This window comes from Scophthalmus maximus, chromosome 13, assembly GCF_022379125.1.
Source record: "Scophthalmus maximus strain ysfricsl-2021 chromosome 13, ASM2237912v1, whole genome shotgun sequence".
NCBI classification, from domain to species: Eukaryota; Metazoa; Chordata; class Actinopteri; order Pleuronectiformes; family Scophthalmidae; genus Scophthalmus; species Scophthalmus maximus.
In genome coordinates this window covers 14635038-14657376 of record NC_061527.1, presented here as the reverse complement: position 1 = coordinate 14657376, position 22339 = coordinate 14635038, and the positions used below count along the sequence as shown (strand labels likewise).

At 44.2% G+C, this 22339-nt stretch overlaps 1 protein-coding gene across 2 annotated transcripts in view; it reads right to left on the bottom strand.

Moving 5' to 3' along the window:
* Window positions 1-22339, bottom strand: part of cpamd8 (C3 and PZP like alpha-2-macroglobulin domain containing 8) — a 40330-nt gene that overhangs the window by 6614 nt on the left and 11377 nt on the right. For both annotated transcript variants that reach the window (XM_035647627.2, XM_035647628.2), the window contains exons 20-41: window positions 21223-21454; window positions 19711-19864; window positions 18325-18455; window positions 18122-18173; window positions 17733-18031; window positions 16833-16901; window positions 16585-16741; window positions 16250-16426; window positions 14087-14168; window positions 10511-10667; window positions 9959-10033; window positions 8161-8326; window positions 7308-7394; window positions 7049-7185; window positions 6797-6952; window positions 6021-6083; window positions 4456-4718; window positions 4280-4367; window positions 1590-1664; window positions 1369-1474; window positions 1068-1178; window positions 771-983 (exon numbers count right to left, since the gene is read on the bottom strand). In XM_035647627.2, the coding sequence (XP_035503520.2) occupies window positions 771-983; window positions 1068-1178; window positions 1369-1474; window positions 1590-1664; window positions 4280-4367; window positions 4456-4718; window positions 6021-6083; window positions 6797-6952; window positions 7049-7185; window positions 7308-7394; window positions 8161-8326; window positions 9959-10033; window positions 10511-10667; window positions 14087-14168; window positions 16250-16426; window positions 16585-16741; window positions 16833-16901; window positions 17733-18031; window positions 18122-18173; window positions 18325-18455; window positions 19711-19864; window positions 21223-21454 (3050 nt within the window). The remainder of the gene's footprint in view (window positions 1-770; window positions 984-1067; window positions 1179-1368; window positions 1475-1589; window positions 1665-4279; window positions 4368-4455; window positions 4719-6020; window positions 6084-6796; window positions 6953-7048; window positions 7186-7307; window positions 7395-8160; window positions 8327-9958; window positions 10034-10510; window positions 10668-14086; window positions 14169-16249; window positions 16427-16584; window positions 16742-16832; window positions 16902-17732; window positions 18032-18121; window positions 18174-18324; window positions 18456-19710; window positions 19865-21222; window positions 21455-22339) is intronic.

Genomic DNA, 22339 nt, shown 5'->3' with positions numbered 1-22339 from the left:
AACCCCCACCGGGAACGAATCCGACTTACTGCCGAGAACCCGGACACAGCTATTGCTTTGAGTATACAGGGATTGGATGGCCCCAAGAAGTGACCCCCTCACCCCATACTCCCTCAGCACCTCCCACAGTATCTCCCGGGGGACCCGGTCATACGCCTTCTCCAAATCCACAAAGCACATGTAGACTGGATGGGCATACTCCCAGGCCCCCTCCAGGATCCTTGCAAGGGTAAAGAGCTGGTCCGTTGTTCCACGTCCAGGACGGAATCCACATTGTTCCTCTTCAATCTGAGGTTCGACTATTGGCCGATTAAAATGATGAACCTGACGATGAGAATTATATGTCTCCTATAATTAAACGGGCTAAGGAACAAATGTGATGATGTCATGGATTTTTTGGAAAAGTGACAGCCTTCCTAAATAGTCCTTTGAGTGTGACGTAGCAGCGGAGAAGTATGTTGATTTTAGAGATGTTAATACTGCACGCAGACTTACGACGACTTGTACTGCTGCTGTCACTGTCTTCCATATTAGTCATCATTATTCTGACAGTTTTTTAATAAATTAAGCTACAAATTATAGATAGTTAGATAAAGGACTGGCAGACCTATTTGAATTTTTAAACCAATCTGAGATGTGAGTAGATATTCAGATGTCTGGAACCAGGCGGCCATAATAGTGAATGAATGAGACTTCAGAGTCAGAATGGAGCCTGACTGAAGGAAGAACCACAGTCCGGGTGATGTCAGGTGCGATGAGAGAGCTCTTACTTTGAGGACACTGGGACAGTGGAACCTGCTTTATGCGTGTCCCATTCCGACAGGCAAACACCTCCATCTGACACTGGTTCTGGTAGAGCTGCCCATCGGACCCACAAACCGGCTCCCCATCGTAACCGCAGTCCCTGTAGCAAGTGCAGCGCTCAAACTGCTCCTCCTCCAGGCAGCCATACACATTGTTGCAATGGTTCGCCTGCACAAAACCTTCACAAAAAAATAATATTATTAAATGAAAGAAGGTGTGTGTGGGTTCTGTGTGTGTTATTTAGGAAGCCGAATAAATCTCACCTATCCACTGATTGGTTGAACTCTCCACCTCGTTGCAAGTTGGTCCATCACAGAGCTCCCGTGCAAGCGGGCTGCTCTCACTAACGTTGTAGAACCGGGTGGCCTCGAACGCTGCACAACAAGCAGAGACCCACACCAGCACATTCACACATCCACAGACACACAAAAAAATGATGACACTCACCATAACTAGGCCATAAACTAAAAACTGAAATCCAACTTCCATACAAAAAAAAGAAGCCACTTTTTTTTTTTCCTGCTTTGTAACTCTTTAAAGAGCAGCACTTCATCAGAGGCACACCTGGTTCATAGTAGTCATAGATCTTGACCGGAACAGGCGCTGTCTTGCCCACAATGTATTCCCTGACAGCTTGAAAGGCCACACACGTCACACACTGGCTGGGAATCTAAGAAGGGGGGGCAAACACATAAACTTTCTCATCATCCACGATCACAACAGCATGTTTTCACATGTGCACACCCCTGAATGACACAACAGGGGGGATTCTGGGTTCAACTCACCTCGTCAAAGTAGAACAACACTTTTCTCCCATTCAGCTCATATCTCTTCAGACCCACTCTCTTATCCATCAGCAGCTGTTGAGGAAATACACAAGTACATCAGACTTAGTGTGTCGAAAAACACACAAACAGAACTCGACTGAGGCAAATCTGCTGTGCGGAGCCATACTTCAAGATACTGTGGTTTTGAACATTGTAGGATACTGTAATGATCCTGTAGTATTGTAAGAATATATTATAAGTCTTATGGTTGGAAATATTTTTTGAATACTACTCGATTATTTTGTGATTATCTCGATAATAAAGATAAGATAATAATTTATCTTAAAATTATCTTTTGCATTATCTTGTGAAACTGAATGTTGGAAAACAGCTGAATATGTAACATGCCAACACTTTCGTTCAAAGTGAGGGAGGTTACTTTGTCTTAGCATTTCCTTGTAGATATAAATGATGTGGACAAAATAACAGAAACACCTGTTGAATGCGGCAAACGCAATATCTCTCTAAAAAATTATAACCTTCATAAGGGTAGGATTTCTTGCAGAGCCATTGTATTAGACTGTATTAGTTTTAAGTTGGTTTACCAAACAAACTGACAACTGAACGTACATAGTTGCCACGGACAAGGACACAAACACTCATCAGCACCACAGTGGACTGGACAGCTCCACCTCGTGTTAATCAGGGTTTACTACTCACACAGGATTGAGCATAAATTGTTTAACCTATAACAGATGATCTCATAAGCCATTTGAAAACACTGAAGATTGTCCCATTCTGCACAATCCTGGATCTCAGCTGTCATAAATCCTTTCACTGGCGTGTTTCCCTTTGTCTGCATGTATACTTAACACACAATGTTGTACAGTACCCTTACTACCCTGTCAGAGACCACGTGGCCTACATTAGAATGTGCCCTGTGAGGCACAACTGGAATGCAAACCATATGTAATCTACCATGTCATGGCAGCAGGGGTGGAAAATGTGCAGGTCACCAATCATGCACTTGGCTTTTTACATTAGTTCAAATCAACAAGGGATCATAACTTTCCTCTGGGATAGCCTGATCGGAGTTCTGGTATTTGGAGAACCCTTTGCCTTGGCCATTTCTAACGAATGCGAGTGTATCAATGAGTAATGAGGAAACTGTTTACTGCAGGTTTGAGAGCCAGCAGAGTTAATTCCCCCTACAGGGGGATTTTTCATTCTGTCAAAGGTGGTAGCCTTTGGACAGCGGGGGTTTATGAGGTGCTCAGCCTGAGCTGGCGCCACCACCACGACACGCATGCACACACACTATACAATCTGTCTCTGTCTACAAAAGCATTGTTTGTCAATCTAGCGACTAAAAATCATCAATGAACTCCCATAGCTCACATGTAAGCCCTGCAGTGTGCTCTGGGTCGTTAAACAAAGCTCATTATATTGGGTGATAAGAAGCCGTTGCCGTGGTGGCTCCCGGTCAGTCGTCGTGCTAATCATTCATGACTACAGCATCCGTGAAAGCAACTAGACATGATGACTGTAGCGGCCAAGCTTGCCACCATAAATTGAGGAATGTAAGTGGCAGTCGGGCAGGCTGCAGTAAAACTCTGAGGGAGGCCAGCAGGGGTGTAAACTGAGCTTGTTAGCCGCTGCAGCTCGGGTCAGCCTAAACTGACACACTCACAGCGGTGTGTGTATGCGTGTGTGTGAGTGCGTGTTAAACATCTCCCCAGGTAGCCAGAGAGGTGGCTCCTTTAGAGGTGGAAGCCTGCAGACTGAGGCCCTATAACTGTCCAGTAATGAGGGACAAGCTTCTGGTGGCTGGGGAGCTGACCTGGATCCAGCCCTTAAACTTACTTTGACTCTCTCTCCCTTTCCATCAGTGTAGCCCTTTTTAAATCCACCCAAACATCCTACAAATGTAACTACTTTAATTCAGTCCCCATGTTTATTATAGTATATCCAGCTCTCAGTCCTTTTCAAAATATACCAATGTTATCTAAGTCTGTGCCTCATGAGGCCCCAGTGAGGTGAGCGTGTTTGGTGATGTAGGCCCACAGATACCAGTGGCCTCTGACCCGAGAAATTGTAACTCCACAGGACCTGAGCTGAGCTGGTCCTTCTCCCATCATACCGAGAAAAACCTTCATTCTCACGACCGCTCTTGTGACCATAACGAACACACGGACTCATACCGACACGGGATATACTTTCACATTGCCCATGTACAGGACACGAAACAGTGCAGGAAGGAAGGAAAACTCCGGGGGCTGTTGTGACCAACAACTTTGAACAACAATAAAGGGAATGTCCGGTAAACCTTTGACTCCTTTGTGCTCCGAAAAATACACATACAGAGGTTTGTTTCAAAAGGCATCCTGTGCGGGCGTGAACTTTACGTGAGACAGTGTTTCTGAAGGAAATTTACCTGATTCCTGCCATGAAGGAATCAGGTAAATTCCATGACATTCTTCTTTTTTTTTGGGGTCAAATTGCATCCAGATGTGAAGGCATCTGATTTCTCCCTACCGGTTTTTCATTTTTCGCCACTTAGCTTGACTTCGTGCACTATTGAGTCTGTCCAGCAATCGCTGACCAACAAAAATAGCCAGTGGGTGTCTATGGATCTGTGTGTTCACGGTGACGTACAGTTTCTAAACCTTTGACAAAGTGCGTGCTGGCATGTTGATGTGATTACCTACCCTCTCTAGAGTTTCAACGTCTGCTCGGAAACCAGAAATCATGGGAACTTCTATGACGGCCATATTAGATGAGCCTGAATGGAGCCATCTGGACAGAAAGTTGACGACAGGATGTTGTTAGAAGCAGAGTTGTGCACAACCACGTCGTTAATTTGAGCACAGAGTGAGTGTTATACCTTGCACAAACTTCTAGGGAGATGGAGAAGTCCATTTTGTCCTGGTGGGCTGCTGGGTCGTCATCATCGATGGGGGCCCTGCGCTTCCGGTTGAGCTCAGAGCGGTTGTCGGCACGGCTCCGCGAGCGCAAGGACGGATGGCGAGAAGATGAGGAGGCCGAGGGGGGCTGCAGGTGTCGCTCCTGAAAAGGCTCTTTCAGGTCCACTTTGAGCTGGAAGGCCGGCTTGGACACTGGGTCGGGTACGTTGTAAGACACATCGATCTGCACACGGAGAGCAGTCGTATTGTAGTATTTCAGAACATTATGCACAGACTCGAGACGTTAAATGCTCAAATACAGCAGCCTGACTAGCTAGAAAGAAAGAAAAAAAGAGAAGATGACCAAGATGTTGGTCAATCACGCAATCACTTTCCGCCAACTAAAGATAGCAATGCATGCAAAATGACAACTGCGTTGATCTGAAACTAGCAAAGCTTTACTTTTTCTTATGTGGATCTTTGCGAAGACACAGCACCGATGGTTTGTCACAATCAAAGCTGGTCTTCATTTGTTTGGCAAGTATTTGGCATATGTTTGAGAAAGCGATTTAGAAATATATATGTGCATGCGCGCGTGTGTGCTGTTGACAGCTGTATGAAAGACACGTCTTGGCATCAAACATTGGCAACAAACTACTTAGGAGTTCAAATATTTAGGACCTCCGGCCTTGAAAGGGCGAGAAAAGCGGGGGGGGGGGGGGGGGGGGGGACTCAGGCAGCACCTTAAAGCATAAACCACAAATCATATTCACTGGACACAAGACATGCATTGAGCAGACGACTATTTCAACCCTGAGGACAAGTCAATGCTTTGACGCCCTTTTTAATTTCACAGAAAGATTATTATTGCCAGGACTGTAGAAATTCCGAATAAATCATCCAGTGTGATTTGAGACCTTAGCTAAGCTACAGAATAATAATCCCGGGGGCACAGGACGTATACTCATCACATACAGTGTGTCTACAAACACATACACAGGCAGATCTCTTTGATAGCCCCGCTCTTGTATTTCATTAGAGCCCAGGTGCTGCTGGCCCGAGGGGCTCTCAAGGAGGTGTGTTGACGCAGAAGGGTGTGTGTGTGTGTGTGTGTGTGTGTGTGTGTGTGTGTGTGTGTGGAGGGAAAGTAAAGAGGGAGAGAGGTGTGAAGACGTTTCAGGCATTGCACAGGGGAACACAACATCCGCTGGCTCTCAGTGAATACAAGTCATGAAAACTGATTTCTGTTTGTCTCTGGGAGAAGTAGTACCCGGTGAGAAGTGAACAGCATCCTGCCCAGGGGACAACAGGAATCAACAGGAATGATCATCACATTCCAAAACAACGGACTAAACTCTACCAGATAACTCCAATTTACAGGGAGGAATTTGGGCACTATTGAGTAACAGCAACTGACTCTCTCCTGGTGGGATATTCTCGCTGTGAGCCAGTGAAGTAAGCATAGTATTACAGTAGTATTATCCTTTTTTTTGTTCTTTAAAAACGTGTCTGTTTGTGTCAGCTTGTGTATGTAGAACAACAATACCTGCATGAGACAACAGCCTTCTCCTTTAGCGCTCACGAATAGGCCTGTGGGGATACTGGGGATCTGAAAAGGGAGAGAGAGAGAGAGAGAGAGAGAGAAGAAAGAAAAGAAACAAAGCGAGTCAGAGGGGGCAAGGAGAGGTGAGTGAGTCATTTATCAAGTGGATGAATGCTGCAGGCTGCTGCGCTTCCACTAGTGGTCCTGGCTACTAACCAGTGGAGCTTAATTGCCCCCCAATTAAGCTGACACCAACATCGCCTGGCAGAGAGAACATACTGCACTCTCACTTGAACCACTGCAGCTCATGGAGCACTTTTTACACACGGAGCGTCGGTGGTGACCCGGCGCCACAGTGCCCGGGCCAAAGGTAGTTTGTGCTCACAACTGTCAAGTTTGTAACGTGGGAGCACATGGGCCAGTAAAAAGCACGGCTATCAAATTAAACAGATCAGTCAGGCGCTCTTGGGAAATCCGGCCTGGTTTGGTTTGGCAGTGTAAAAAAAAAGTTCTGGCTACTAAACAGCCGGACATGGAAACACAACAGATTCATGTTCAAATGCCAGATTGTGCCTCTGGTACACAGTCGCTCATCCATCACCATCACCAGCAATCATTAGTAGAATTGACAATGTTAATAAAGTGCTGTCAACCTATACAAACAATCTGAAGTGCGCCTCATCTTCATACAAAACAGAGTTGCAGCCCTGCGATAAAAACAAAACAAAACACCTTGACTACAGATTTATAATAGTCACCGTTTCCACATATTCATATACCTTGGCACTCTGAAGGAGCTTCTTGTTGTCCCTGTTGAGTTCAAAGGTCTCCTGAAAGTCGAGGTTGGTGGACGCCAGAGAAATAGTGAGGTTGACCCCTCCAACGTACGACAGGATGGCGTACTCCGACAGAGCCTGCAGTGCCACACACGTGTCCTGGCGCGTGGGGGGGGATTGAGAAAAGTCAACTTCCACATTGATGCGGCTTCACGGGCTTCATGAGAGGACAAGCCGAAGAAACAGGGCTACTACCTGTGTGGAAGAGAAGCCGCCCAGGGCATTCCTCTGCTGGGAGAGCCATTTGACCACAGGCAAGGCAGAGGCCACATCCCCCAAGAGGGTGTAGGTCAGAAGACCGTAGGCTGTCATCTCCACCTCTGCCGACACCACTGAAAAAACAGGAATAGATTATGACGATTGTTATTTGGATTGTGCATTTCATTCAGGGGAAATTAAAATGGATACCAGGTATTTCCAGTCGGGAGGTAATTGTAATGCATGTACAGTATACCTGACTGAGAGAGGCCGTCACTGAAGCCCATGAAAGTGTCCTCATCTGTCATCGTGCTGCCCGTCAGACTCCAGTGGGTGAGTCCGTCTACAAACAAAGACAGAGGGTGTGCAGCATCCTGTATCATATGACTCATTGTGTCGTTATCCCAATTGCTTAATCTTTCAGCAAGTATGCAACAAGTACGAGTCCCAAGCCGTCATTGCACTTGGCAAATGGAATGATTGTGGTCGAGGAAGAACATTTTTTTGTTATTCCCCTCAAATCTGTCCAGGAAGTTCCAGTCCAGAGGAAGCGAAGGAAATGGCCAACGGAAACCGACGGTGAGATAAGAAAAAGAAAGGAAAAGGGAGGAGTGCAATGAACTTCTGTCGAGGACTACAGCAACTACTTTCACTATTTGTTTCTGTCCTACAGCTTCTGTCTGACTGCTTTTCTAACAGCAAAGACTGGGACAAATCAACAAGCTGTATATTCTACATTTAGTATTGTCATGATTCTGCCCCGGTGTAAGACACAAACTCATAAAAAACTTGTTAATTTATGCTTTGGTTTACCTTCCACGTGTGTCTCTGTCTTACTTAAGTTACCTTTTGTTATCCCATCGTGTTTTGTGCATTTTGGATTTTGTCTTTTTTCCTTCATTGACAGTAAGTTTGTTTTGTTTGCCAATTTATATAAATGTATTTTTTTTCCTGCACTTTGCATTTGGGTCCTGCTTCGCCAAACTCAACACCACTTTCATTCAGCATCTGGTTTTTGCTTGACACCTGTTCATACATCGGTTGTCCAGTACTTAGCTCCTCCAGTGTCTTGTTACTCATGTGGCTCACGGTGATGAGTGTGGCAGTACCTTGAGTGATGGCCATGTGGTTTAGGTGGCGCAAGGCCAGCGGGGCGTAAGGGCTGCGCAGCAGGGCCAAGGCGTAAGCGGACAGGGCCGTGGTGTACGGGTCGTCGGCAGAGTAGGTGTTGCTCTCCAGGAAATCCTTTGCTTTGGCCACTGCCACCTTCTCCTCCTGGATCAGACGAAGACCACATGTAAATAAACACAGATAAACACATTGGAGCACAAATGAGCAACCGCCCATAAGACATGCCATGAGGTTGGCAGTGTTGTTACAGATCAAAAATAAACATTTCATATTAGTGATATATTTGTATGCCAGGACACATTTATGTGTATTTCTTATCTCGCTAGTGTTGCACACATTAGCATCCAATATGCTGTGGAAACCTTTTTGTGTTTTTCAGCAACTGGATAAAATAATCAATCATTATTCAATACATTACATACAACATACTAGTACCAACAGAGTTCAGAAGAACGTTTACACATGGAAAATGATGAACATTTTTAAATGCTACCACAGAATTAAATTGACCATTTTTTTTACCAAAAATGTAAATGGTGCTATGATGACTCCATGAAGGTTTTTAGTTATTTGAACATTAAAATGTTTAAGAGAGATTTAGTTCTTTCAAAACGTGTAACAGAAAGTGGCAAAAAACAAAGTTGCTAGAAAGAGACTGTCAACATTACGACAAAATCTATAAGAAGATAAACTTTTTAATTTATCATATTTAGTCTTTTCTGCTGCAACGATCTAACTTCCCCACAGTGATCATCAGATATGCCTCTCACATCATACGACCTTTGGCATACCTAGAGGCAGCACTGTCCAAACTCACAACCCCCTCTCCTGCTCAGATACAGTTATTGAATAAACATTCATTTCGGCCATTAAAAAGTTTAAGGGTTATCTCATGCAGGTGTGACCTTCCCTCTCATCCACCAGATCATAGGCCTCCACAGTCACTCACTGTAATTGCAGCAGTCATCTTTTAATTAAGTGAAATTGGAAGGGGGGATGGGGCTTCTGCTTTGAAGTGAAGGATACCTTTTCAGTTTTTATCAGATGTACAAAGCACAGAGTTCTCTGAGGAAGCCTTTTGGGATAGATAGCAGGGGAAACAAGGAGAGACAGATGGAGAGGAGCCAGGGACAGGAAATGCTAAATAAAGAGTCAACTAAGTGGACAAATGGAGAGCAAAGAGGTTGGTGGTTTTTATGACAAGAAATGTCCAATACAATCTCCAGCTGAGCAGAATTATATTGTAATTCTTCTTTTTCCAATATATATTTAGTGGCTGAGCATTACACATGGAGAAGTTGTTAAATCATTAAAAATGCAAATTTTAGGAAAGAAGCAAAAAGGTGTAAAAAAGCAGAGAGGACAAAAAGAGTAATGCAACCTGGATGTGTTTTGTGGGACTCAGTCGACCCTACACACCAGTGTACAGTAAATGTGATTAGATATGAGATTAGCAGCACTGGGGCATAACAAATATGAGTAGGCAGACTGCCAGCACATCCATCTTCTACTTAATATCAGGAATGCAGCGATACATCCACACACGACCCAGGCTGGTAGGATGGGCTACAGGAGTCAGTGGTTCAAGTGCAAAAGGTCGCGCACTATGTGCTGCTCTTTCTTTGGATTTAAAGACTTTCTTCTTTAAACCCAATGAAATCATGAATTGAACTTTAACGCATCCAGTGTTTGCAGTGTGTTTCACGGCCGCCAAACTAAACACTCTGAGGAGTGACTGTGTGAAATAGCACTGTGATATTTTGTGTGACTGCTTACCTCTGTGGTTATCCCTGTCTCCAAGAGAGCTGCTACCACATAAGCTGTAAGTGAGATCTTCCCATGGATCCCTCCCTGTGGACAAGAGTAAACATAAGCTTCCAGATACTTTCCCATCGTAGATCTGGTATGACGAGATCTCCACTCGTCAGATTCACAGAGGTCTGAAGAGTATTTCATCCAATAGCTCATCTCATTAAATCAGGTAAAAAAAAGTTTTTCATGGAAAAATCTGGTAAATTTGAAGGGTTTGACACTGAGTTGGAAAACGTCTGCCTCTGGAAAAGGCATCTTAGTAAACAGCAACTCAGCCTCCAATTGTCCCGTGTGTAAATATCTGGATACAAAATTAAGCTTTTTCCTGATACACAAACAGACTGAAAACATAATTAAACAGAGAGATGATTCATATAATAAGTTTAAAGAGGAGTGCCACCCTAACGTCCAGTCCCATTCCATATTGTTATTGTCTCAGGGATGAAGAACAAACACCTCCTCTTTTTTAAGATTTTATATTTTTAACCCCGTACCCCCCCCCCAACACAGGCCTACCTGCAGGTCTTTGTTGAGGATGCGTCCCATGGCAGGGAAGGAGCCATCATCCCGCTGATGTTTGATGAGCCAGGACTTGGCTTCCCGAAGCTCCCCGGGGTCGATGAAGATGAAACCCCGAGACTGAGCAAAGGACTTTAGCACAAACGCTGTCAACCTGGGGGAATGAGAGATGGAGGTGGAGGGGCGAGGCAGATAATGATGGGTGAGGTGGAAGGAGAGGGGAAGGAGATAAGAGAGGAGAGAGAATCAAAGAATCTTTAAAACGTGTGCCGGCGCATCCCGGAAAATACTTGACTATTTAAAGCAATCACTTTTTCAACAGAGCGAGAGGTTTTCCAAGGGGCTGCATTTTTTTCAGTCTGTCAGCAGATGGGGAGGCGGGATGACAGTGAAAAGTGTAGATGGAGGGATGTTTTTGTCAAGAGGACTGGTACGTATAGACAGATCTGATGAACTAGGGGAAAAAAAGGGAAGGAAGCGAGGAGGGGAGAAATGGGTGCGGCAGGGTCTTGATCAGTGCTACAGGATGCGGCAGCTGTGCTCTTGAGAATGTGAAATCTCACACAGGCCAATCAAGTATGTTTCTGCATGTGCGTCGGAGATTCCCCGAAAGCATTCCACAACTTATACAAACACGGATCCCGAGGATGAAAGTTGTGAAGCTGGCAGGCCTGGGAGAGCAACTGAAAGTTTATGAGCCGTGGTTTTAGTGGGCCACGCTGAGAAAGACCATGGTGAGCCCCGGGGGACACCGCTGAGCTAATAAACAAACTCATCCATAAACAACAGACCTCCTGGTAGTGGTCGGAGAGTCAATCTTTGAACAACAACTCCTCAGCGACAGCAAGACATTCCAGTGCAGCGCCCTCAACTGCAACTGACATACAGGAGGAGGAGAAAGTGGAAATGAAGAAATAAACAAACAGGTCATGCTCTGGTTTCTCAACGCAGCTCGTGAGTGATCCAAGTGAGAGCACCGGGGGAGATGAGTAGGAAAAGAACTCTGCTCTCATAAAGCAAAACATTAAATCTTCCCTGGCTCAAACCTGGATGTTATTCCTCCCCGGAGATAAAAACTAGGGATGAAGCCACAAGCCTGTTGGAATTTTTATAATGGTAAGTAATATCATGTCACAGGCTTTAAATGTCGGGCCCCAGGGAAAGGTACTGGAAAGTGTAAATATGATTTAGTTTGGGGAAGGAAGGAAGCACTAGACAGGCTCACTTCCACTGCTCAGCCCTTGGCTGGGGTCACCCTCTCCCATTTCTCCGCCCCTGCACTTTTTCTTTCTCCCGTTTTCTTAGTTCTCACTCCCAGATCCCCTCTCTGAGCTGCCCTCATCCAGCTCCGCACTTCAAAAGGGTAGATATGAAGTATTTTTTAAAGACAATACATGGATATGCTCCATGATAAAGCCTAGGTTGATAAGCTTAAGGGGGAATGTTATGAGTTGGACTGGGAGAAAGTTTTCCTGCCTCCCGTTTAACTGGTTCAACTACTGAAAAAGTCCATAAGCACACAGAGTTGATTTACTTCAACTGGATTACAACAACCAACAAGGGGTTCGAGTAAGGGGTGACATCATGGACCAAGTGCTACTGCTGCCACTACTGCAACTAAACTGAGGAAATTAAATCAAGACACTAGTAAAATGTTAGCGAATGTCTGCCTGTGGCTGCTGGTTTCTCTATTACCATGGATATGGTGGATATGTCTATATTTTCAATGCAAGGGATTTGCTTTGTTTTTTGACAAGCCTACATTACTTGATACCATACCTCTACAATGACTCAATAGCCAAGCAATGACAGAAGAACAAAAAATTAAATAAACATTACTAGTTTGCCACAGGAATGGAAATAGATATTAGGTTAATACAGCAGCAGATTATATCAATTCAGCCCCCCAACCCCGCTTACGCTGTCAGATCGGTCTATACTTGTGATTTGAAATTTATAGGAAATGTTGAAATTAAAATTAGGGGTGTACAGTTAGGTATGTGAGGATGTCTTGAGTGATTTATTTGATAATCTAAATTATGTAAACTTGGACACCTCTTGACTTGAGTCTGGAACAGCCCAGCTCTGTGTGTGTGTGCGTGTGCGTGTGTGTGTGTGTGTGTGTGTGCGTGTTGTGATGCCACAACTAAATGCTAGGAGCCAGAAAACAAAGTAGGTGCTTCGCCATACAAATTCTTCCAAAAAAGTGGTGTTGAGAACTCCCTCAGGAGCTCTGAGAAAAAGTAGCTGTGTCCTTATTGTTGTCTTGCTACTGCCGCGTCTTTGTGACCGTTAAAAACAACAATACCACCTGGAACCACTAGGGGCACAGTTCTCTGTTGCCTCTTTAAGCCAGTGGTGCTGTATTTGCAAAATAGTTTTCAGTAAACACAAAAAAGGGTTAAAGGGTTAAAAACCTGCTCTATGACCCCTGTCATCGTTGTTTCTCTGCTCCCTGCTACATGAAGTCAGTGAACTTTCACTCTTGGTGAAAGCATATGGAGCAGAGGTGGCCAGCATTGCTAACTCTTGTCATATTCTAGTCTTTTCAACAGATCCAATTTCCACTCAGATACATTTTCATAAGCTGGGATACATTAATACTGCATCACATGTGCTTTGACGCATGCAGTGAACGAGCTGCTCTGCTTGTGAACTCTGGAGCCAAAACAAGAGCCGGGCTTGTTTTGGATGCAAACATGTTGTTGACGGATTCATAAAGTGTCTGCTGCGGGTTTACTGAAGGTTCACCATCTGTGCTTTGCCCACAACCCACACTTGTTGCCCCGGGGCCGCCAAGGAAAACTCCAAACCACTGCTTGTTACATCCTCATATCCTCTCACAGTCATCGGGGGAAGAGTTCAAGGTTTCCATGGCAGTTTAATGTTACCAATCACACCCAGGTAGTGAGTCATTAAGAGGCACGCACCACTTTTTTTTTCTGGGCCATGTCCCGAAAAAGTAAATAAATAAAAGACGCGGTAAAGTGGCTCCAGACAGCTTATAACAGTGTCTCCAATGGAGGCATTAAGAGCTCGTCTGTGGGGCCAAAGCAGCATGGGTCCACTCTGTGCGACGGATATGAACCCTGATTAACTGCAAATAAATCTTGACAGCTTTGGCTACCACAGAGATCTAATTATGCAGCTTGTTTACGCTTCTCCTTCGTTTATGTAACCTGCTGTTTCACAGTGTTGCCTCTATTAAATATCATAATACCCACCTCAGCTCATAAACGAACCACAGGTATGCACGTTGTGCGAGGCAGCGTAGCTCCCCATCGAGAGCACTGATTTCATTTTTATAAATATTATGAGATGGTTCTTGTCGGCTTGCTCAGACCCGTGGAGTGCAAACATGAAACACATACTCCGAGGAAAAATCCAGCAGTGATTTAAACACGCCAACAGGAATAGATTAATTTGAGCACAGTTTACTGAAATGCAGCAAAAATCATTACTTTGGCCCATATTCTTTGTCCCAGTTAAAGTTGAAGAATGCAGCCACGGCTAAGTGTAGTTTGGCTGGTATGAGTTGTGTAAACTTGAAGAGCTACCCCTACGAGGACTTACCACATACTGCCAGAGGAATCCCTCTCTCCGAAGGCACTGTAGGATCCATCCTGCCGTTTGTAGGTCAGTTGTCTCTGGTAGCCTGGATAATATGAACGAATGAGAAAGGTGGTGAGAGCTTTCAGCAAGATAACTTCCTCAAAATTACTGAGGAATTACCACATTTTTTTCAGGTTTTACATCGCCTGACTGCAGGAAACCCAGTTTCTCTTGACTTGAGTCTGGAACAGCCCAACTTGTATTAATTGTAGGATTAGAGCTTTTCCATGTGTATAATTGGTGAACGATGCTGAAGCGATTTGCTTTTTTGTGTTTCTAATTAAATTCTACTTACTGTTTTTTTTGCCCTGTTTGTGTTTGATTTTGCTGTTTTTTTTCTTTCTGCAATTTATTCTTTTTCTAAACTATATTTCATCTGAGGATCAGCAGAAGGTGGGGAGGTTGGGAGTGTGTGGGGGTATTATACTATGGAAAAGTATTCATTATTTGATTTGTACATTCCAGAGGATTCTTAAAAACTGTAAGAAATAGGACACTCAATAAAATCAGTAATATTGAGAATAAGCAGACTTTAAAGTTTAAAGTTATTCACACCAGGAGTTTAATTAAAGGTCCTTCTTTTATCATTTGGGATTCAATGAGCAATATGCAAACGGTGTGAATCACAGTGAACTTCACCCTGTTCTTTGCTGCATAGCCAGCTGCACCTTAGTATATGAACAGGAATACCAAGTGTGCTTGGACATGCCCTTGTTGTTGTTGCACACACGATGAAGCACATTGCATACGTCATTGTGATTATGCAATCATAACTACTTGACCGGCTAGAAGCATGGAGGGAAGATGTACAGGAGATTTCATGAACACGTACATACATATGTGTTGAAAGATAAAGATTTCTATAGTACAACTGGCTGATGGACATCTATATATCACCGCTAGACTGCATGGGTTTGATTATATTTTTTTTTGTTTTTTTCATGTATGTGGGAGTGGAGAGAGATTTGCAAATTTATGGTGTGAGATTTCACACAAAATGTGAACAGTTACAGTAAGCTGTTGTTGGGATTATATCCTGCTACACTAATCATACAAAGGAATAGACAAATTCTGTGTCAACTCCAAAGCTAAGTGATTGATCGGCTTATCATGGAAGTTAACCCAATAGTTTAGAGAAACGAATAACTGGTGATGAAAATACATCTTTGCTCACAGCCAGATACGATACATGCGCTTAAATTAGAAATAATTTAATAATAGGATGGTATAAAATAACACTAGGTCTTAATCAAGGCACAGGGTGGCCTGCCCCGAATGTGGCACACTAGAAAAAGTTTAGTGTGAGAGAAGGTGAGTGATCTTTACGATGGCTGAGAGGATAGAACAGAGGAGGCAGAGAGAAGACTGCTCCGGGTAACTGAGTAAAAACATTCAGCTTCATGTTCCAATCCATGGCCAGCGAGGCCAAGAAAACCAAAGTTCCACAAACAAAATCCATTATCCAAACTTCTACTCCAACAGTTTCCAGAAAACCCGTCAACAGTACACAAGTTGCCAGCAATTAGAAAACATTCCTTCCTCTCAACATGAAACCACTTTGTGCACAGCGGAGTCATAAGGGATCCTTGTTGACTCGCTGAGACTCCTCATGGCTCAATCTGAGCTTAATTGATGCTCTTGTTTTGTCTGTTTGAAATGCTTCTGGCCAACTGCAGGAAGGTCAGCAGGGATTTGAGAATGCAGCACATCTTCTGATAAACATGCCTTCTGTTATCTCAGCAGACGTTTGCGATAAAAGGAGATTCTTTGTCTTGGCGTCAAATACTGGATACAGTTTGTATGAATTGAGAATTATCAGTGCAACTGATAAAAATATCTTAACATTTTATACATTTCGCTGGCAATTGTGTCCAAACTAATGCACAGTGAGTACATTGAGAGAACAAATCACTGAAAGAAAGTAGGGCTGCAACTAACGATTATTTTCATTATCGATTAAGAATATTTTTTAGATTAATCGATTACTTGTTTGGTCTATAAAATGTCATAAAATGGTAAAAAAGTTGATTGTGTTTTCCAAACCCGAAGATGATGTTTTGTTTTGTCCACACACAAAAGATATTTAGTTTAACCTGACCTGCAGTCAGTTTGCAGCTTCTTTACCTTGCAACAGGTAGTCCGTTGCTTCATTCTCAACCTCAGCGCTGAGCTGCCTGGTCTTCTGCAGGTATTTGAGAACAAAGACATTTGGGGCAAAGTGGATCATGTTCTGCTCCCCACATCCAAACGGCAGCCGCAGCAGCTTGTCCAGGTTGTTAAGAGTTGGCCCCATGACGTCCCCTGATACCGGAGCACAGATAAACACACGCAGACATCAGTTATTCACACCGCAAAATGTCCTGTATTTCAATTTCACCCAAGCGAATGTTTGACCGATCTAGATAACAGTATGATGGAAGTGATAAATCAGTAAACACACAAAAATACAGTATTAATACCAATCATATATGCGGTGGCCTTCTCAGATCCAGGCACCATGTTGTGAGGGACCCCCAGAGTGAAGGCCTCATTGTGATTCTCATCAGAGTCTTCCTTCCTCCAGATCTTAAATTCTCCGACTGAGCCCCATCCTGTTGAGAAGCCGATGTGTCGCACCTGGATGTACAAATAAATCATTATTTGAATAATCTCTAAGATGAAAATTACTGCAATCAGGAGGATATAAATGTCTAAAAAATAGACAGACCTGTCCAGGGAATTGTCCCACCCAGTGGAGGATCACTGATTCATTGGATGGATGTAAACCATGTCCTACCTGCGGAGAATAACACAGAGACTGAAGGTAAAGCACACACAAGAATACACACACAGTAATTAACAGTCCATCATATTGTTTTTGTTTGTATTCCTCTGTCATACCAGAACTACTCCCTCTAAGAATCAGAACGCAATAAAGAATTGCCCACAAATCGACGGCAGTTAACATGAAAAACATTACAATCAGTAAAGCCACTTTAGAAAGCGACTGGTGCTGTTTTTGGACATCCTCATACTGATGCACTAATAATGTCCCTCTGCCAAGTGTTAGTGACGACAGTGTGATTCACTCACCTCCCACACACAGTCCCAAACACAAACATATAAACAGACCCATGTAGAGAGCATTTCCTCTCTGTTCCTAGTAGAGTTTAACTTCGTAATCGCATTAAACCAAAGACCGTGCAGGGCCAAGCCCCACAGCTCGTTCACCCTAAAATGCCATCATCCCTAAGAAAAATAAATGAATCCTATTGGACTGTAAAATGCCTCGCCTTCTGCGGGCTTTTAATTGCTGCCTTTGGTGAACGGTGCAAAGCTAATGCCACGGCTGGGGCCAGGGAGCCGTGTGCCAGCCACAGAGGGCCATGCGAGCACCCGACCATGGATCAACGAGTGTCCTCAGTGACATCAGCCCGTTCAGCGTGACCTTAGCGAAGGCATGCCAGTAAAAGTGGCGCCAGTCCTCCTATCACACAGACCCCCATGGCCTGCGGCGTCTTTCACCCTCCTCTTTTTGTGTAAGAGCATCTGAACACAAATCAGCCACACTCGATGGTGCAGGATTTTGTTCAACAATCCCTTTATCTCCTTTATTCCTTTATCTTACCTGTACCACGCCTCCCGTCCAACTGATCCAGAAGCTGCGGAACTCGTCCCAGGAGAGGAGGCCCGGTGTGGCGGCACTGACCAGGGGCTCGCCCATCTTACCAGAGGAGATCCATGAGCGAGTGTTTTGCCTCCCCCCAAGTACGATCTCAAGCATCTCTGTGCTGTCGTGGGGGCTGGCAGAGAGCGCAAAATGGGCATCGTTGTGGGTCTTCACTGCAACCTGGAACTGGTTCATCCTGGCCGGCTTTTTCACATACTGATACTCATACTTGTTGGGGGTGGAGATGTGGATCCTCTCTGACAATGGAAATGCAAAATACACTCATGAGGTTAGTAAAATTTAGTATAAACATACAGCTATAGACTTTAAAATGTGTCTGCACTGACCATTGGGACAAAAGAAGACACTGTAGGTGTATTCTCTGGGCAGGCCTTCTGGCTGCAGGAAGGACGAGGAGAGGAGAGAGAGGGAAGAGAAAGAATAAGGAAAAGTTGGATAAATTAAGAACATTTGAGAATAAATCTCAACAGAAAGTGTAACTTCATTTTAAATAACTACAATATATAATGATTAACATCAGCTCTCATACCTCCACCAGGACAGTCCTGCGGACAAAGTCCAAGCCAGTGGGGGTCCTTCTTTCGTCCACATCGTTGCCTGTTTTCCCCATCTGGATTCCATCTGAACAGCAGCTTGGTTCGCTGTAGGCGATGGCACGAGCTATCGGGCGGAACAAAACAGAATCACTCTTTTGATTCAGTCACAGCGAGATATGTCTAGAATATATGTGGCGTGTCACACACAAGCCAGTTTCTTACTCAGTGATAGACTATGGTTGACAAAGAATGGAGTCCTCCTTAAGTTACTGAAAATTTACCAACAATATAACTTAAAATCTATATTGCAGTTGGGAGACTACTGGACACAATTATTTTGATGTGCACCAATTCTAATCTCAAGGCACATCCATCTGTAGTAGTAGTAGTAGTAGTAGTAGTAGGAGTCCATAGTAGCTCGAGTCACTCTTTACGCATGGTTGTCATTATAAATATCGTAACAATGATGACAAATTATTTAGTGTTTCGGGGAAAATACGATCACGTGTTTGTGAAGTCAACAAATGACTATTAGCTGGCTGAGGCCTCCTCTCTACTCTCTTTCACGCACTCGTGGACATCGCTCATAACATACATTACACAGGACAGACATGTCTGTAAGAGGACTCCCAGTTCTCTTGCTGAGGAGCACATTGAAAACGTGGCCCTGTGCCAACGGCGTCTCTTTGTGTGTGTGTACTGAGAGGGAAACACAAGGGGCCAAGGGACTAGGAGTGGGGCCATGGGGGGCCCATTGACCAGCAGTGACCTGCAAACTCATCAACATGCCACTGAGTGTCACGGCACAGCTCCCCCACTGTCGGCCCGCTTTGTTCTCGCTTGCGCTCTGGAGGGGACTGTTTGTAACTCTGGGTGGGAGACCAGATCACACACAGCTCGGCTCCTTGGCCAGAAGAGCTCTCCTAAGTCAAAGGCTTGCCTTTTTGGAAGCATGACACTGAGGGGACGGACGGCCTGGTTAAAGAGACATACCCCTTAAGAGTTCAAATGACGCTATCGCCCATTATCCAGAATGCGCATATCCGCATTGTTTACATGAGCATCAAAACCCATTCTGATCCACTTCCTTCTTTTTATGACAGAGTAGATACTGAATTTATGCAAAAATCTGTTTCTTGGCATTGCAGAGACAATGTTGTTCTGTTCTGAATGTATTACAGTAATATAACTTAACAAAAATAAACATCAAATAAACATGCAGAGGTGTTTTCTCTAGTGTTGCAAAAGGTGACAAATATGAATTGTATTATTATTAACAATTTGAACTTCAACCCATACAATGTAGTATTTAAAATGAATAATATAAGAGTAGATAAAGGTATCAAGAAATTCATGATGAAATGAGTCTGTATTGGTACCTGTGATGTTAGCAGATCCCAGTTCAGTGAAAGACAAGACAATGGATGTGGGAGTAGCCTCTCCAGGCGCAACACACTTCTTCCTGGTAAGGTGGTGGCGTCCAGGATGGCCAACAAACTTGATGCCCTTGGGAACTGATACTTTCACATGAACCTGTGAGAGGAGAGAGGAATCAGAGGCAACAGTGACATCATTTCCACCAGGCATGCCCCGCCCTCATTTAGCGTGCTCCCCTCAAAGCTCTGAAAGCGAGGGAGAATTTTCAAAATCACATTGTGAATTTTCCATGCTGACTGACTCATACTTCTCAAACTCCCCGAAGGATTAAGTTCCACTCATTGTCCAATTTTCACAGAGGGCTCGGCAATGCACACAGAGCTTTTAGCTGTTCTGTATCCACACGCAAGTCGTAAATAACGGAGCGGGAAAATATAGGAATCACATGTTGCTGGAGTGGACATCAAATAGATGGGCTATTCCGGATTGCATATTTCACATAGCATGATATGAGGGCAGCGCACGCACAGGCCATTTAACAGGCGCATCTGCAACATCATGATGTCATCTTTGTGGAGCGCATGATGGACCCATTTGAGGCCAAGATGGAGCGTAGATTAGAAGGCTCTTCAAAGTGGGTGTTGAAACATACTTGTGGTCTATAATCTCACATCTTCACATTACAAACCTGCGCTTCCTTTTGGACACATTTCTAAATCCTCTGTGCACCTGGGCCTTCCTACCTACAACTATCCCAAAAAAATCCTTGTCTTGTTTATCACACTGCTTTGATCGCACCGGTTTTGCCATACACAAAACAACTCAAAAGACCATCACACTGGATTCCATGTTTCAGCCCATCATTAATACAGCAGATGATATGTTTTTAGGTTGGCTTTCAGCACCTGGAAGATGCTCCCTGTCTTTCAAACATTTCTACACTTTGCCTAAAACTTTTAAACTCATCATGTTTGATAATATTATGGATTTGAGCAGAAGTAGACAACTTTTTGGCTTAAACTTGTGTAATGACGATAAAAAAACGGACACATCCGTGCTTATATTGGTCTATAAGCCTTGGTTTCCCTTTGCCACCGGGACGTGGTATCCGCAGAGAAATGACTCGATTTACCGCACAGAGTCAATCCTTCTCTGAGGAAAAGTACCTGCGTCCTTACCGCGCCTTGCTACTGCGGCGTCTTTACGACAGTGACCAAACAGTAATACCACCTGGAACCAGTAGGGGCACAAAAGCTGGCTGTTGCCGCTTCGATATTGTTCTTCTGTTTTCCCACACTTTTATTCTACTTCTGCTACTTCTTTCTGCTCCGTAAAATATGGCACATCTATCCGTCCTGTAAGAGAGGGCTCCCTTCGCTGTTTCTACTGACGGTTTGGAGTCCATCACAAGAGTGGTTGGTGAGAAAACCGGAGGACACAACGAAAAGACATCGATGTCTGAATTTGTTAGTCGGATAACACAGTTGACTTGTCTGTTTTTCAAGGCAACTTACCTCAGAGCACGTTGGCAGGTAGTTGTAGACCGTGAGGGGAACTTTGGTCTGCTCCCCTCTGATTAGGGTGTAGGGCAAAGTAAAGTCAACAAAGAAGGGCTTGAAGGTCCGAAGTTCCGCTCTCTTTGCCACGCCCAGCCCCTTGTCTTCGGACACGCCAATGGCTTCTGTCACCCATGTGGTGATGGAATCCGGCACATCCAATCGAAGCTCAGCTTCCCCGGTGTCCGAGCTGTCAGTGACACACGGTGATATACAAGTTGAGAGGCGGGGAAGAAAAAAAATATTTCAGCATCCTTTCATGGATCAACCTGAGCAATAAAAAAAGGCACAGACTACAAAGACGGGCTTGATGAAACACTGTAGATTACTTTTATGTCAGCAACACCTGTGTCTACACCAACACCTGCAGCAGAGTAACTACAGCAAACACTCTGAAATGGATAGGTGTGCGGGACAGTCAGGTGCTGACCCAGTTTGTTTCTTTGAATGAATGGACTGAGATCATTATTGGCAACACATTTGATGTTGGTCTTGGCAAATAGTCATAGAGCATAATAAACTTGAAAAACTGCATGTACGCCCTTCCTTTTGATCAAAGTTGCCCAAAATCCACTTTAATAGACTTTTAAGGGAAATCTGAGCCTCGGACTTCGCAGGAAATTAGGCAGAGCTGCATTCCCATCCAAAGGAATCAAGCATATGGAAATCTATGGGCAACTCATTTATATTGGCTGAAAATGAATGGAGGGAGCTGTTGAGAGAGTGACAGTCTGTTCCAAGATTGCCAAATTTAAATGAGGCACATTCACACCCAGAAGGGGAAAAATCTTGGATGCCGCTACATGATGGAACATCCGTCCTCGTGCATACACATTTACTAGCACCTTCCCTCTCACGTTCCAAAAAACTGTCATCTCATCTTCAATCTTTCCTTCCCAGCACTCCTTTTATCCCCAATTCCCATCTTTTCTTGCCCTCTATGAATAAATGTCTATCTTTCTGTTGTTCTCTTCTATTCTCTTTTCTTCTCATCTCTTCTTGCACCTGATATATCTAGCCACAGGCATGTAGCGGGCACACAGACAGACAGACAGACAGACACACACACACACAC